Source organism: Canis lupus, chromosome 6, assembly GCF_011100685.1.
Source record: "Canis lupus familiaris isolate Mischka breed German Shepherd chromosome 6, alternate assembly UU_Cfam_GSD_1.0, whole genome shotgun sequence".
Lineage (NCBI taxonomy): Eukaryota > Metazoa > Chordata > Mammalia > Carnivora > Canidae > Canis > Canis lupus.
The window spans coordinates 1203248-1217291 of NC_049227.1; the positions used below are offsets into that span (position 1 = coordinate 1203248).

The 14044-nt window shown below is 38.6% G+C and overlaps 1 protein-coding gene across 5 annotated transcripts in view; it reads left to right on the top strand.

Moving 5' to 3' along the window:
* LOC479708 (S-adenosyl-L-methionine-dependent tRNA 4-demethylwyosine synthase TYW1) overlaps nt 1–14044 on the top strand; it is a 245697-nt gene that overhangs the window by 25902 nt on the left and 205751 nt on the right. For all 5 annotated transcript variants that reach the window (XM_038539010.1, XM_038539005.1, XM_038539006.1 and 2 more), the window contains exons 8-9: nt 6176–6293; nt 10411–10463. In XM_038539010.1, coding sequence (XP_038394938.1) covers nt 6176–6293; nt 10411–10463 — 171 coding nt within the window. The remainder of the gene's footprint in view (nt 1–6175; nt 6294–10410; nt 10464–14044) is intronic.

The window sequence follows — 14044 nt, forward strand, 5'->3', positions numbered from 1 at the left end:
CATATTCCTGAGTTACTAGTTCTGCCTGATTTTTGTCAGGTGCTGCACTAAATTGCCTGAGTTGTTACTATAGAGGATGTGCTAGTACCTAGGAGTATTGGGCCAAAGTACTCCTATTACATGACTTCTTTTAGAGTAATGCTCACTGATTTTCATGGAGTCAAACGGTCTCTGCCTCTGTGTCTGTGGGCAAGTTACTTTACTCTCTGTCCTTTTGTTTTCTCATCTCTAAAGTGGGAGATAATAAAAGTAATGCTTCTAAAGTTGTTATGAAGATGAAGTTCATTCACCTACACACTATTTTATTCCCTGGCATGTATGTACTTGATATCTGTGAACTGTTACCATATGAGAAATTATTTTCAAGTGGGATGGGTTTGGTCCAACTAGTATACCCCTGTGGTGTGCCTCCCTTCCTCTGTAGCAAGATCCAGGGCAGTAATTCTGGGATTAAAGAGATTTTGAGGGGTGGAAGTGATGTCCAAGAATGAGAGAGCTAACATGTGAAACGTTGGAAAGCTAGGAAGACAGATGTGGAAGTGGAGGGGTGGCATGCTAGGGGACATGGTGTTTTGGGGAGCTCTGAACTGTTTGGCCTATCTAGAGCTTCAAGCAGGAGTGGGGAAGTGTGGAGTGAAATAGAGAAGGAAGGCAGGGGCAAGATACTGGAGGCCTTTTTATTCTCTGTTGCGGGGATGTGAGTTTTCACCATAGGCATTGGGAAGCAATGTGGTTTGATTGAATAAGATGGATGGATTAAGGATGTGGGGAAAGAGGGTAATTCCTGTATAACTTCAGGGTATTAGGAGAAATCAGAGTACACATTGAATTATCTCATTCAATCCTCATATTGATCCTGATATCCATACTACTATTGTCTCCATTTTACCATTTACAGGGTAGGAAGCAGGTTTAGAGAAGTTAAACAATTTGTCCAAAGTTGGTTATCTGGCCAGCTGGTAGGGGTGGGGTCAAGCCTCAGCTCCATCTCTTTGTTTTACCCCTCCCCCCAGGGGAAATGGTTTCTAGGAGAGAATCTGAAGAGATTGGATAGGCACAGGGAGTCAGCAAGAGCCTCACAGTTCTTAGGTTGTGTATTTTTTGTTTTTCTCATGGTTTTGATTTATAATTGTAGAGCAGAATGTTCCTTTTTTTCCTGCAGTAAATAAATGTTGTTAAATACTCCCCACAGCATGTTCCGGTTAAGCAGACAAACAGTGATATCAGTATCATTAGTTTCGGAAATAAATGGTGAATGCTTGGTAATTACTCACCAGAGAAGCATTTCAATTTACAAAGGGATCTCAGTGTGTCCAGTTCTGATTATAAAGTTGCATAGCACTGCAGTGGAATAACATGAAGCTGTTCTTCTTTCATTATTATTTTTAAGGCTTTGGCTGTTTAATTCACCCAGGAACACAAGTAACACATCCCTTCAACCCCAAGACACTGCCTTTAAACCAACCTGTCCTACCCATGGCTTGTGTAGTCAGGAGCATTATTATAGTGAGTTCTTTTTTTTTTTTTTATTTTTTTTTTTAATTTTTATTTATTTATGATAGTCACACACAGAGAGAGAGAGGCAGAGACATAGACAGAGGGAGAAGCAGGCTCCATGCACCGGGAGCCTGACGTGGGATTCGATCCCGGGTCTCCAGGATCGCGCCCTGGGCCAAAGGCAGGCGCCAAACCGCTGCGCCACCCAGGGATCCCTATAGTGAGTTCTGTCTGCAATCCTTTCCTTTCCTTTCCTTTCCTTTCCTTTCCTTTCCTTTCCTTTCCTTTCCTTTCCTTTCCTTTTCCTTTTCCTTTTCCTTTTCCTTTCCTTTCCTTTTCCTTCCCCTTTCCTTTCCCCTTTCCTTTCCCCTTTCCTTTCCCCTTTCCTTTCCCCTTTCCTTTCTTGATAATTTATTCATGAAAGACAACAGAGAGAGAGGCAGAGACCTAGGCAGAGGGAGAAGCAGGTTCCATGCAAGAGGCCCGATTTGGACTCAATCCCAGGACTCTGGGATCACTCCCTGAGCCAAAGGCAGACCCTCAACTGCTAAGCCACCCAGGCTCCCCTGGAATTATTTTCTTAAGTCAGGTTACCCAAAATAGAAACACTGGGTCAGAGGAAAACCATTTGACACATCTGGTGAAACTGCTTTTCAGAAAGTTCAGAAAGCATCCTTAAAGCCTAGTAGTAAACAGAAAAACTTTCAGTCCCATTGAAAGCTCATCATTTAAAAACTGAGCTGTGACAAGCAAGTGGTACGTGGGGGTTCGTTTCTTAAAGAAATAGGAATCTGCAGAAGCGGTGTTAAATTGCAGCAGCAGGACTTTTAGTTTTTATACCTGAAGGAGAGTTTTTAATATTGAAAGTTGCCAGATCTAGAATCAGTTACCAAACTAAGTGAGTTCTGCTTTTTTAGAGCCAGGATTAGCCTTCTGGAAGTTTTGAGGCATTCATTTATTTGGCCAAACATTTACAGAATGCCTGCCTTGTGCTAACAAGGCTTCCAGGTTTAGGTAAGCTGGCTGTATAGAAAGATGACCTTTCTAGAGAACCTGGCAACTGTTTTCTGCATGCCTTGATAAGGAATGGAATCACTGGATGATAAACAAGGATCAATAAAATAAATAGATTTAAATAATCAGAAGGATTCTTTTTCCCAGAAGGAATGTCTGTATGCTTTGGTAATGAAGAGCTCATTTGTGACAATATACTTGTTTGGCAATTACCTGGCCAGGTGGAATTTTACCTTACAATCTTTAATGGATGACTTTTTTGCCTTGTTTATTTTCTAGGTGTTAATTGGAATGGTACTGTGGTTTCTGGGATGATGGTATGAAGATGAATTAGGTGATGTTGCATGATATCTTTTTAAAAAGGAAATTGGTACCATTTTTTGCTCCCATGATTATGTAAGATTAATATAGGCCTATTTGTTTATAAAGGACTTTTCACTTATAGTCATTTTCCTAAGTGCCTAGGACATTAGTTTATAATCAATTTCCTTTTTTTTTTTTTTTTACATGTTCGGAAGTAGCAGCTTGGAGAGGACGTGTATTTTCTTTCAGGGCAGTGTGATGGTTTGGGAGTTGGGATGGGATGGAATTACAAGTTGGGAGACAGGGAGATGGTTTAGTCTGGCTCTTGGAGTTGTCCTTAGGAGAAACCAGGGCATGGTGGATGGAGTGAGCCAGTCTGTGGGAATTAAAGCTCTTTGTCCAGCGGGGGCGTATGGGGGAAGGGGGGATTCAAGGTTGACCAAATGTGGAATTTTCATTGATTTATGTTTAGGTGGTGTAATAGTTGTACATATATCTGTTTGTTATATAGTATTTTATTCTGGGTTAAACAGTGAATAGTGTCTGTACCCAGGAGGTTAGAATTAGAATTTAAATGGTGCTTTAAATTTCCTTGGAGCGTTAGGAACCACTGCCTTTCTTCTCAGAAATGAAGTAACTGCTGCATATGGAAAGTGGGTGACTAAACCACTGTGGAGACAAGGATAAATGTTTGTCCTGAATGCCCAAGACTTTTCATCATGGCCTCTGATCGTTTTCCCATATAAATTTTGTATCTGAATGGTTGAAATGGAGTAGCTACTCTCATATTTTATCATAGATCACTTCTCTAGTGATGGGACATGGACAGTGTTCCACGATCATCCTTTTCAGGAGTATTCATTTCCTAGGGTCAGAATTTGTTTTCATAACCATGAGAGTGTCTCTGGAGCTCTGAGTCCAGTTTTGGATTTATGTAGCCTTTAGGGTAAGCAGATGAGCTGGTGATGTTTTGTGGTGACAGAGGTTTTTGAGAGCAGATAGTGCCACCTCCTGGCAATTCTTGTGTGATTAGTGGAGAATTCTAGTAACTTGCTATGGAATTACCTCAGAGACCTACAAATGCGGTCAAGGTCAATTCATCTTGCTCCATCACAGACTTCCTTTTTAAGCCCATGTCTTTGGTTTTAGGTCTGAAATAGATTTAAAAGAAGCCAAAGGATTCTTTAATTTTAATTTTTTTTTTCTTTTGAGAGAGAAAGAGGGAGATGAGAGTGGAGAGGGTAGGGACAAATGGACAGGGAGAGAGAATCCCAAGCAGGCTTCATGCATAGCGCTGAGCCCGAGTGGGACTTGATCCCATGACCCTGAGATCATGACCTGAGCTGAAATCAAAGAGTTGGACGCTTTACCAACTAAGCCACCTGGATGCCCCTGTTTTTAGGTATTTTAAGAGTAACTGAGGGGTAGCTGGGTGGCGGGATGGTTCAATGGTTGAGCGTCTGCCTTTGGCTCAGGTTGTAGCCTGGGATTGAGTCGGAAGCCTTTTTCTCCCAATGTCTCTGCCTCTCTCTGTGTCTCTCATGAATAAATAAATAAAATCTTAAAAAAAGAATAGCTGAAACTTAATGTCTTTAATAAAATACCCAGCATTAAACTGATTACTTTTATAATGGATGAGAACAAATCATTGATGTTTGTTTATACAATTTTTGGTTCTGAGAATTGTATTACCAGAAGCAAAATTGTTCATTAGCTTTGCATTTTGATTATATTTAGTAATTAAGTATGCTGACTTTAGGACAGATAGAACTAACTGTGGGTTTATTGTTTCTCATTTGATACCTGTGAGTCTCTAAAGTACTTTTTCAGTGACTTCCAATTTTGGAGCAAATCCTTAAAGTCACAGAGAAGGTAGAGAAGTTAACTCCATATTTCATTGGTTTACTTTTCTATTTCTTTTTTTTTTAATTTATTTTTTTAAAATTTATTTTGTATAGAGAACTTTGAATATTCCCAAAAGCAGGCAGAATGATGCAGTAAATCCCTGTCACTTGTCCAGCTTCAAACACAGATCATTCTCCCTTCTGTATTAGTTGGCTGCAGATTTGAGGCATCCTGTGATCTGTCCGGTGTTTTCACTTTTAGGTAGAAAGGATTTACTGTAGGTCTGCTTACTGATTGACTAGGGACTGGGGATTAGAAATGGGCTTGGTGGTGGGGCCACTGCCAAGGTGAATTATATTGCATTCTTAGTAAGAATTCTAAGAATTATATTGCATTCTTGAATTATATTGCTCTTAGTAAGGTCTGGTTAGTGTCTCTTCTAAAGTGTAAATGTCTAAAGACGTGTATTGCCTTGGAATTATTGATTAGCATTCTACCACCTTGCAGATTGAGGTAATTTAAAAAAAGAACGTATATATGGTAAGATTTAAAAAAGTGGAAGAAATGTGGCTCAGTGGTTGAACATCCACCTTCAGCTCAGGGTGCAATCCTGGGGTCCTGGGATCAAGTCCCACATCAGGCTCCCTATAGGGAGCCTGCTTCTCCCTCTGCCTATGTCTCTGCCTCTCTCTCTGTATCTCTCATGAATAAATAAGTCAATCTTAAATAAATGGACGGAATGAGTGTAAAGGGTGAAGGTCATCATGTAGTATGAAGCCACTTGCTGAGAATTCAAGACAAGCATGATGTGAGTTATCCGTGTGCTGCTGAATTTTCTAGGGCCAAAGCCAAAAGGAAACACAGTCAGTGTTATACTATCCTTCAGATTTTCTTTTTTTCACTGAAGACATGTTTTTCCCACCAGATCTTCTAGAAGGAGCCATTGGGGTGGCAGGTGGAGGAGTAATTTGGTCTCTGGTCAAATGGTTGTCTGAGCAGCTCCAAGCACTATTTTGACTTGTTTTGGGTGTTTGCAGATATAATAACCAGCAATCTTACATTTTATTGAATTCAGTTTTATATCAGGCATAGTGCCTGGTGATTTATTTCTTTTAATCTTTTAATCTTAATCTTCCTGCTCCCAGATGCTACTTTCCTCTTTTTTCAGGTGAGGAAATTGAAATTCAGAGAAATAACTTGATGAATTTTGGCAGCTGTCTGTACTCAGATTGCTAAAAATAATTGACATCTAGATAAGTGGATTGTTGATTTACGTTTTGTGGGTGCATGTGTTTGACTGTGTAGTTACGTTTTTGGAAAGAGATAAGAAAAATAAGACTGGCAGGTCTTCCGATCATTGTGTGACTGGGAACGTAATCACTTTGGAGGAGACTGGGTTGTTGGCCAGGGTGGCGTGGTGAGCCCTCCCATCCATGCCCTGTGTTCGTAGTTGGTGTGCTGTTACGCTCATTGCTCACTGCCAGTTCTGAATTTTGTTCTTTTAATTTTAATACAGAGAGAAAAGGAGGAACAGGAGGAGAAAAGTAGTTTGGTCAGGAACACTGTGAAGAATGAAGACAGTGAAAGAAGAACTATGATAACCCCTGCTCTCCGAGAAGCCCTCACTAAACAAGGTGAAAATCCTCAAGAAGTGCTATCACAGTACTACCCTTTAAGCCTTTTAATGGAATACCTAAATGAGGAAGCCTAGAATAGGGATTGCAAAGAGGAAAGAAGGTTTCCTGTGTTTACTGTGCTGTCCTGTGGTTAACCCAGCAGCTGTGTCACTCTGTTGCTGTTGCAGGAGCCCCTCTTATTCCTGTGGGTCACTTGTGTGTTGGCTGCTGGCCAGCACATTTCCCCTCTGCTTGGTTTATTGGGATGTTATCAGTTCAGTTCAGGTATGCAAGTGGAAAATGCCATCATAGGCTTCTTTACAAATCATTGTTCATGAAGGGGAAATTGTTAAAAGCAGAGAAAAGCTTACATTGATACTAGGCTGGGTCAATTAGAAATGTTTTATGTAGAAGTGTATCTGGGGTTTTGTGGGCATAGCTTACTAAGGAGACTATAACTTGAGAACAAATAACAATATTGATTTCCTGTAGAAGAAAGACTGGTCAGTTGGGAGTCAGTATATTAACTTCTTGCCATCACTCCCGTCATTCTGTATTTCTTGAGAACCTTTGATGTGATAGTTCTGGCAATGCAGAGAAACATGATACAGCATCTCCTTGAAGGAGCCATCAGGCATCAGTCAGACAGGAGTATTCAGATCATATGTATATATGCATGTGTGTGTGTGTATAATATATATGTGTGTGTGTAATCTTTTTAGTATGTTCAGACCATTTAGAATGATTTTTTGCTAGGTTTAAACCTTTAATTTAGCTGCTTATTTTCTACTCGTCTTGTGTACTTTGATTTCTTATATTCCTGTTTTCTACCTTCTTTAGATTGTTTATGATTCAATTTTACATCCTTATTGGCTTATTAGTTATACCACTGTGTTCTTATTTCGTGGTTTGAGGTTTTACACTCTATCTCTGAATCATATCACAGTGTATCTTTGAGATCTTATACCACTTCGTATACAGAAGAAACTTCAGTAGTACATCTGTTTTCCCCTTGCCAACTTCTAAGCAAAGGTTATATGTTTTACTTTTACATATGTTATAAACCTACACTACATTGTTATTTTAGTTTGAATAGTCAATGATCTCTTAAACATTTAAATGATTAGTAAAGATTTTGCGTATGGACTTAGCACTTTTGGTGCTTTTTATTCCTTTGCATAGATCTGTGTTCTCTCTGGCAAGCTTTTCCTTCTGCCTGAAGGGCTTTGTTTAGCATTTCGTGTAGTGTGGGGTTTTTGGTGAATTATTTCAGCTATTGTGTATCTGAAAAAGGCTTTATTTTGCCTTCATTTTTGAAGGATGTTGTTTGATGGATGTGGAATTGTCAGTTGACAACTTTTTTTTCTTTTGGCACTTTACAGTTGTTCCACTGTCTACTTGACCCCATTGCTTCTGATGATGCTTGTGTTCTCAGCTTTCATTTGTTCCTTTGAATGTAATGTTTTTACCCCCTGGCTGCCTTTCAGATCTTCTCTTAATTACTGATTTTGAGCAAGTTAGTTATAATGTGTTTCAATGTAGTTTTCTTCATGTTGCTTGACTTGAGATTTGTTGGCTTCTTGGTTTTGTGGATTTATAGTTCGAATCAAATTTGGACAAATTTTGGCCATTATTTATTCAAATGTTTTTCTGTCACTGCCTCTCTGTCCTCTTCCTTGGAGACTTCAGTGACATGAATCTGACCTATAGCTCACTGGTGCTCTTTTCATTGTTTAAAATTCTTTTTTTCTGTTCTACTTTTCATTTTTGCACAGCTTCTGTGGCTATGTTTTCAGGTATAATTTAGTAATCTTTTCTTCTTTAATGTCTGATCTTCTATTAATTCTACCCAGTGTGTTTTTCAGCTTAGACATCTATAGTTTTCATCTGTAGAATATGAGTTTGGGTCTTTTTATAGTCTCCATGTCTCTACTTGACTTTTTGAGCCTACAAATTACAACTGTTGTAATGTACTTCCAACATCTACATCATGTCTGGATCAGTTTGGTTGCTGGGTAATTTCCTCATTGATCATGTTGCATGCTTGGTAATCTGTGATTGGATGCCAGATCTAATTTTAGCTTACTGGGTGCTAGATATTTTTGTATTCCTATAAACATTCTTAAGCTTTGTTTTAGGATGAAGAGCAGTTACTTGGAAACAGTTTGAGCCTTTTAATCTGGCTTCTATGACTTGTTAAGTGAGACCAGAGCTGCTGATTCAGTATATGGCTAATTATTTCTGACTCTTGGGGCAAAACACTTCTGTGTACTCTGCTCAGTGCCTTGTGAATCTTAAGCTTCTGACTGGTATGAACAGGCACAGTTCCCAGCAGGCTGTGAGCACCAGGCGTGCCTCTAGACCTTTCAGATGGTTCTTTCCCATTCTTGGTGAGTTTTTCTCTCACATATGCATGTACTAAGCAGTACTCAACTAGATATTTCTAGGAGTCTTCTGCGGATTCTTGAGTTTAATTTCTGTGTAGCGTTTGACTCTCTGCAAGCTCTAGCCATGTGGGCTCCCTTGGACTCTTGCTCCCATGTCCTCAGCTCAGAGAGAATACTACTGTGCTTGAATTGCCTCTTCCTGCTGCATGGCCTGGAAACTTTTAAGGCAGTAAGCTCTGGTAATGGTAGGGCTCACCTTGTGTGTTTCCCATTTCCCTGAGATTACTGTCCCTTCTTGCCTGATGTTTCATGTCTTGGAAACTACTGGTTCATGTATTTTGTCCCATTTTTGGCATTTCAGGTGGGAGAGTAAATCCTCTGTTACTTAATCTTGGTTAGAACAGAATTGTGTGCTGTGATTTTTAGCACCTGCATATTTTGGCTTATCTTGGCATTGTGGTCAGCCACAGGTCTATCCATCCTGTACTTTGCAGTTTTCTTCATACCTACATAAACGCAAAATTTGTAAAACCCTATATATGTTGGAAGAGAAGGATATAAGGAACCAATAAAACAGTGTGATTTCTATGATAATGGTATGAACAACATATAATGTAGGAATCCAGGAGAACTAGAATTTTCTTTGGGATTCTTTTAAATGCTTATTCTGCATCTGAGATTAGTTATTCAGTTACACTAGTTCCATCTTCAAATAGATAGACAGTACTTTATTTATATGCAAGATGTTTACATAAACGTGGAAGAGGATAAAAGACAAAGCCCTATAATATTGCCACTAGAGACTTGTAATCCAAATTGACATTGTTTCATAAACTATCATACTGTGAATATGGATGTTTAACCAGCCACCGATCCACTTAAGCTATCATCCAGACTGTATTTCTCCATTTGCCTCATTTGTCTGCAAGTCAAGAGTCTTTTTGTACAAGAGACTCATAATTGTGGCTTATTAGTTGAAGCCTTGTGAGAAACTTTATTAAATGCTTTCTGAAATCAGAATGTTCTACTTGTTTGCTCTACTAGTTTATTAAAAAAGGAAATGTGATTCCTTTGGCATGGCTTTTCCATGCTTTTCATGTCTTCTTTGTCTCACAAATTTGAATACTAGGTTGTGGAAATGGTGCTGAGAATTCATGTGAGGTTATGATTCCTAGAATTTTATTTTTCTCTTCTTGGGGCAGTATTTCTTTATTTTAATCCCTTTTGCCTATCTGATTCTTCATCTTTTTTTCAGAGATTACTGATAAGAGTTCCCCAGTTGTTCATTTGAAGTATATTGTTACTTGCTTTTTTTTTTTTTTTTGCTTTATGGCCCAGCATTTGGCTTATTTTTACAAAGTTTCCTTGGGTCCTCCAAAAGCATGTACATTCTGTAGTTGTTGAATGCAGCACTGTGTGTTCTTGATCATGTTTCCTGTGTTGCATAGGTTTTAGAGCTCTATTGAGTTTTTGTGGGATCTGTTAGATACTGAAAGATGTTAAAATCTTACTCTGTAATTTTGGATTAGCCTATTGTTTCTTTATATATTTTCAATCTGTGTCATTAGATGCATATACATTTTAGGATGTTTTATCATCCTGGTGAATTAAACTTTTAATGTTTTCTGCCACTGGGTTGTTGCCTGCCATTATTTAAGGAAAAAAATGATTTTGTTAAAGTTTTAAAATCACCTTTTATATGAGGTTTTGAATCAATTCAATTTTGTGTTCCTTGTTTTTCTGTTCAGGTTATCAGTTGATTGGGAGCCACTCTGGGGTGAAGCTTTGCAGATGGACAAAGGTATTTATTTTATTTAAATGTTGTTTCTGTTTTATGCAACTTTTGTATGGCTGTGATATGCAGCCAATGAATTTTACCATTTAAAGGTACAATTTACATGTAATGTAATGATTTTGAGTGAATCTGTTAAACAAATTCAGCATATATTGATGGATGTAATAAAAACCTTTTCTCCACCACCCAAATTAAGAAATGTGTCGGCCATTTTCCTCATCCTGGTAAGTTCATTTGCGTCCATTTCTAGCCAGTAGCCTCTCCCTCAGAGCCAGGAAACAGTTCTAGTTGCCATCACTAGGTTAGTTTTGCCTGTTCTAGAATTTCATATGAATGGAATCATAATGTGTATTTTTTTGCAAGTGGATTCTTAAACTCAGCATAATGTTTCTGAGATTCGTCCATGTTGTAGTATGTATCAGTAATTTATTTATTTTTATTGCAGAGTACTATATAATAGTGTGAGCGTACCACAGTTTTTAATCTGTTGATAGACAGTGGGTTGCTTTTAGTTTTTGGCTATTACGAAATAAAACTTCCATGAACCTTCTTATACAACACTGTGTTATGAACATATACTTCAGTTTGTTTAGGTACATCCCGAAGTGGGAATTGCTAGGTAGGTATATATTTTGCCCTTGTAAGAAACTCCCTATCTATTTTCAGTGTGGCTGCACTATTTTATACTTGGATTGACAATTTTTGAAAGTTCCTGTTGGAACATTGTCTCACCATCCTGTGGTATTGAAAGTCTTTTTAATTTTAGCCGTTCTAGTGAGTGCCATGTGGTATTGTGGTTTAAACTTGAATTTTGTTGATGACTACTGATGATGAGGTACGTCTTTTCATGTGCACATTGGCGGTTCTATTTGTGAAATGTATATTGCCCAAATTAGGTTGTTTGACTTTATATTGTTGATTTGTAGGAGTTCCTCCTATCTTGTTGAAATGAGTCTTTGGCCCAATATGCATTGTGAATATTTTCTCCTAATGTGTGGCTTCCTTTTTTCATTTCCTTGATGGTATCTTTTGAAGTTTTAAATTTGAGTGAAGTCCAGTTATCTTTTTCTTTTTAATGGTTAGTGCATTTTGTTCTTTTTAGTTTTTTTTTTTTTTTGGTTTGTTTAGTGTTATTTAATTAATTAATTAATTTATATTAAGAGATCTTTGCCGACTTGAAGGTCACAAAGATACTCTGTGTTTTTTTTTTTTTTTTTCTGGAAGCTTCATTTATAGTTTTAACTACTATGTTTAGGTCTTTGATTTCATCTTGAATTGATTTTTATGAATGGTGTGAGATAAAGGTCAATATTCATTCCTTCCCTTGTCCCCCATGTGGATATTCAGGTCTTTTAGCACCTTTTGTTGAAAAGAATTTTCTTTTATCTTTGAATTACTTTAGGCCTTTGTAAAATATCAGTCATCTGTCTATGAGTAGGCCCGTTTTAGGACTCCTTATTCTGTTCTATTTGTCTGTCCTTATGCCAATATCACATTGTCTTGATAACTGTAGCTTTGTAATAAGTCTAAAGTTTTGCAGTATAAGTTCTCTGTCTTGGTTTTTTTTTTTTTTTTTTTTTTTAAGATTTATTTATTTATTTATTCAGAGAGAGCAAGACAGAGGCAGAGACACAGGCAGAGGGGGATGCAGGCTCCATGCAGGAAGCCCGACGCGGGACTCGATTCTGGGTCTCCAGGATCACATCCCGGGCTACAGGCAGCGCTAAACCACTGCGCCACCGGGGCTGCCCTCTGTCTTGGTTTTTTAAATTTACAAGATAGTTTCCGCTTTTCTGGGTCCTTTGCATTTCCATATAGATTTTAGAATCAGCCTGTGATTTTCTGTTGTATATATTTGTTTTGTTTCCTTAGATTCTGTATTTGTCTATTTGGCATCCATTCATCACAGGGCCAGTTATATTAACTATATTTTCTTATCTTCTGTATTCTTGATGCTCTGGCTTTTGGGGGCCTTACAGACCTGAGAAGAAATCATCCCTCCCAGGGCTAGCTAATTCCTAAAGATAACAGCTTGCCTAGAATATACCTTTCATATACTAATCAACCAATCCTGAATCTGCAGCCTTCAGTTACCTCCTTATCTAACTCACACACCATGCCAATATTTTCCGTGCTCTACATTATCCCAGGGCCAGGTACCAGACGACTAAAGAACGTGCTATAGGGATCCCTGGGTGGCGCAGCGGTTTAGCGCCTGCCTTTGGCCCAGGGCGCGATCCTGGAGACCCGGGATCGAATCCCACGTCGGGCTCCCAGGGCATGGAGCCTGCTTCTCCCTCTGCCTGTGTCTCTGCCTCTCTCTCTCTCTCTCTGTGACTATCATAAATAAAAATTAAAAAAAAAAAAAAAAAAAAAAGAACGTGCTATAGTTTGAATTATTCAAACAAGCCAATCCCATTGTTTACCCTGTCTTGCCTTGCCTTTCCTGCAGAGACTTCAATAAAATATCTGGCCTAGGTTTTCCCCTTGCTCTTCTTTTTGCCTCCTGAACAATCCTGCTGCTCCTCTGTCACCCTGTGTGGTGTGGGTGTCCCCTTGTCTTGGGAAATGTAGGTAGTATATTCTTCTTTTGTTGGCATTGACCTCTCCAGGTTGGCTGCCACTCCGTCACTTCCATAAATTAAAATCCCATGGGTACAAATAAGATGGTATTTTTATTTTATTTATTTGAGAGAGAGAGAGAAAGCACAAGTTGGGGGAGAGGCAGAGGAAGAAGCAGGCTCCCTGCTGAGGTTGATGCCCTGGCTCAATCCCAGGAGCCACGGATCATGACCTGAGTTGAAGGCAGATGCTTCACCGACTGAACCACCCACGCATGCCAAGATGGTATTTTTAAATAGCTTTATTGAAATATAATTTACCTATCCTACAGCTCCCACATTTAAAATGTATAGTTGAATGAGTTTTAATATATTCATAGGGCTGTGCAAACTATCACAGTCTGAGTTTATAATATTTTTGTTCCCGTGAAAGAAGTCATGTACCCATTAACAGTGAATCTTCATTCTTCCTTCTTCTCCCTGCCATAAACCACCATTAATCTACTTACTACCTCTATAAATTCCCCTAACGGGGATGTTCATGCATTATGTGGCTTTTTGTGTCTAGCTTCTCTCATTTAGCATGTTTTCAAGGTACATCCATGTGATATATGTTAATATTACATTCCTTTTTATGTGTAGATATGTGTAGATATCCCTTTTTTTTTTTTTTTAAAGATTTTATTTATTCATGAGAGACACACAGAGAGAAGCAGAGACACAGGCAGAGGCAGAAGCAGGTTCCATGCAGGGAGCCTGATGTGAGACTCGATTCTGGACCCATGCATCGCGCCCTGAGTCAAAGGCAGATACTCAACTGCTGAGCCACTGAGGCATCCCAGATATTCCCCATTCTACGTGTAGATATATTCTATTTTGTTCTTGTCCATCAGGATATTATGAATGATACTTCTATGAACATCATTATATGTATAAATGTTCATGTGGACATGTTTTTATGTGCTTTGGTTATGTACCTATGAGTGGAATTTGAGGGTCCTGGTAACTATGTTTAAATCATTTGAG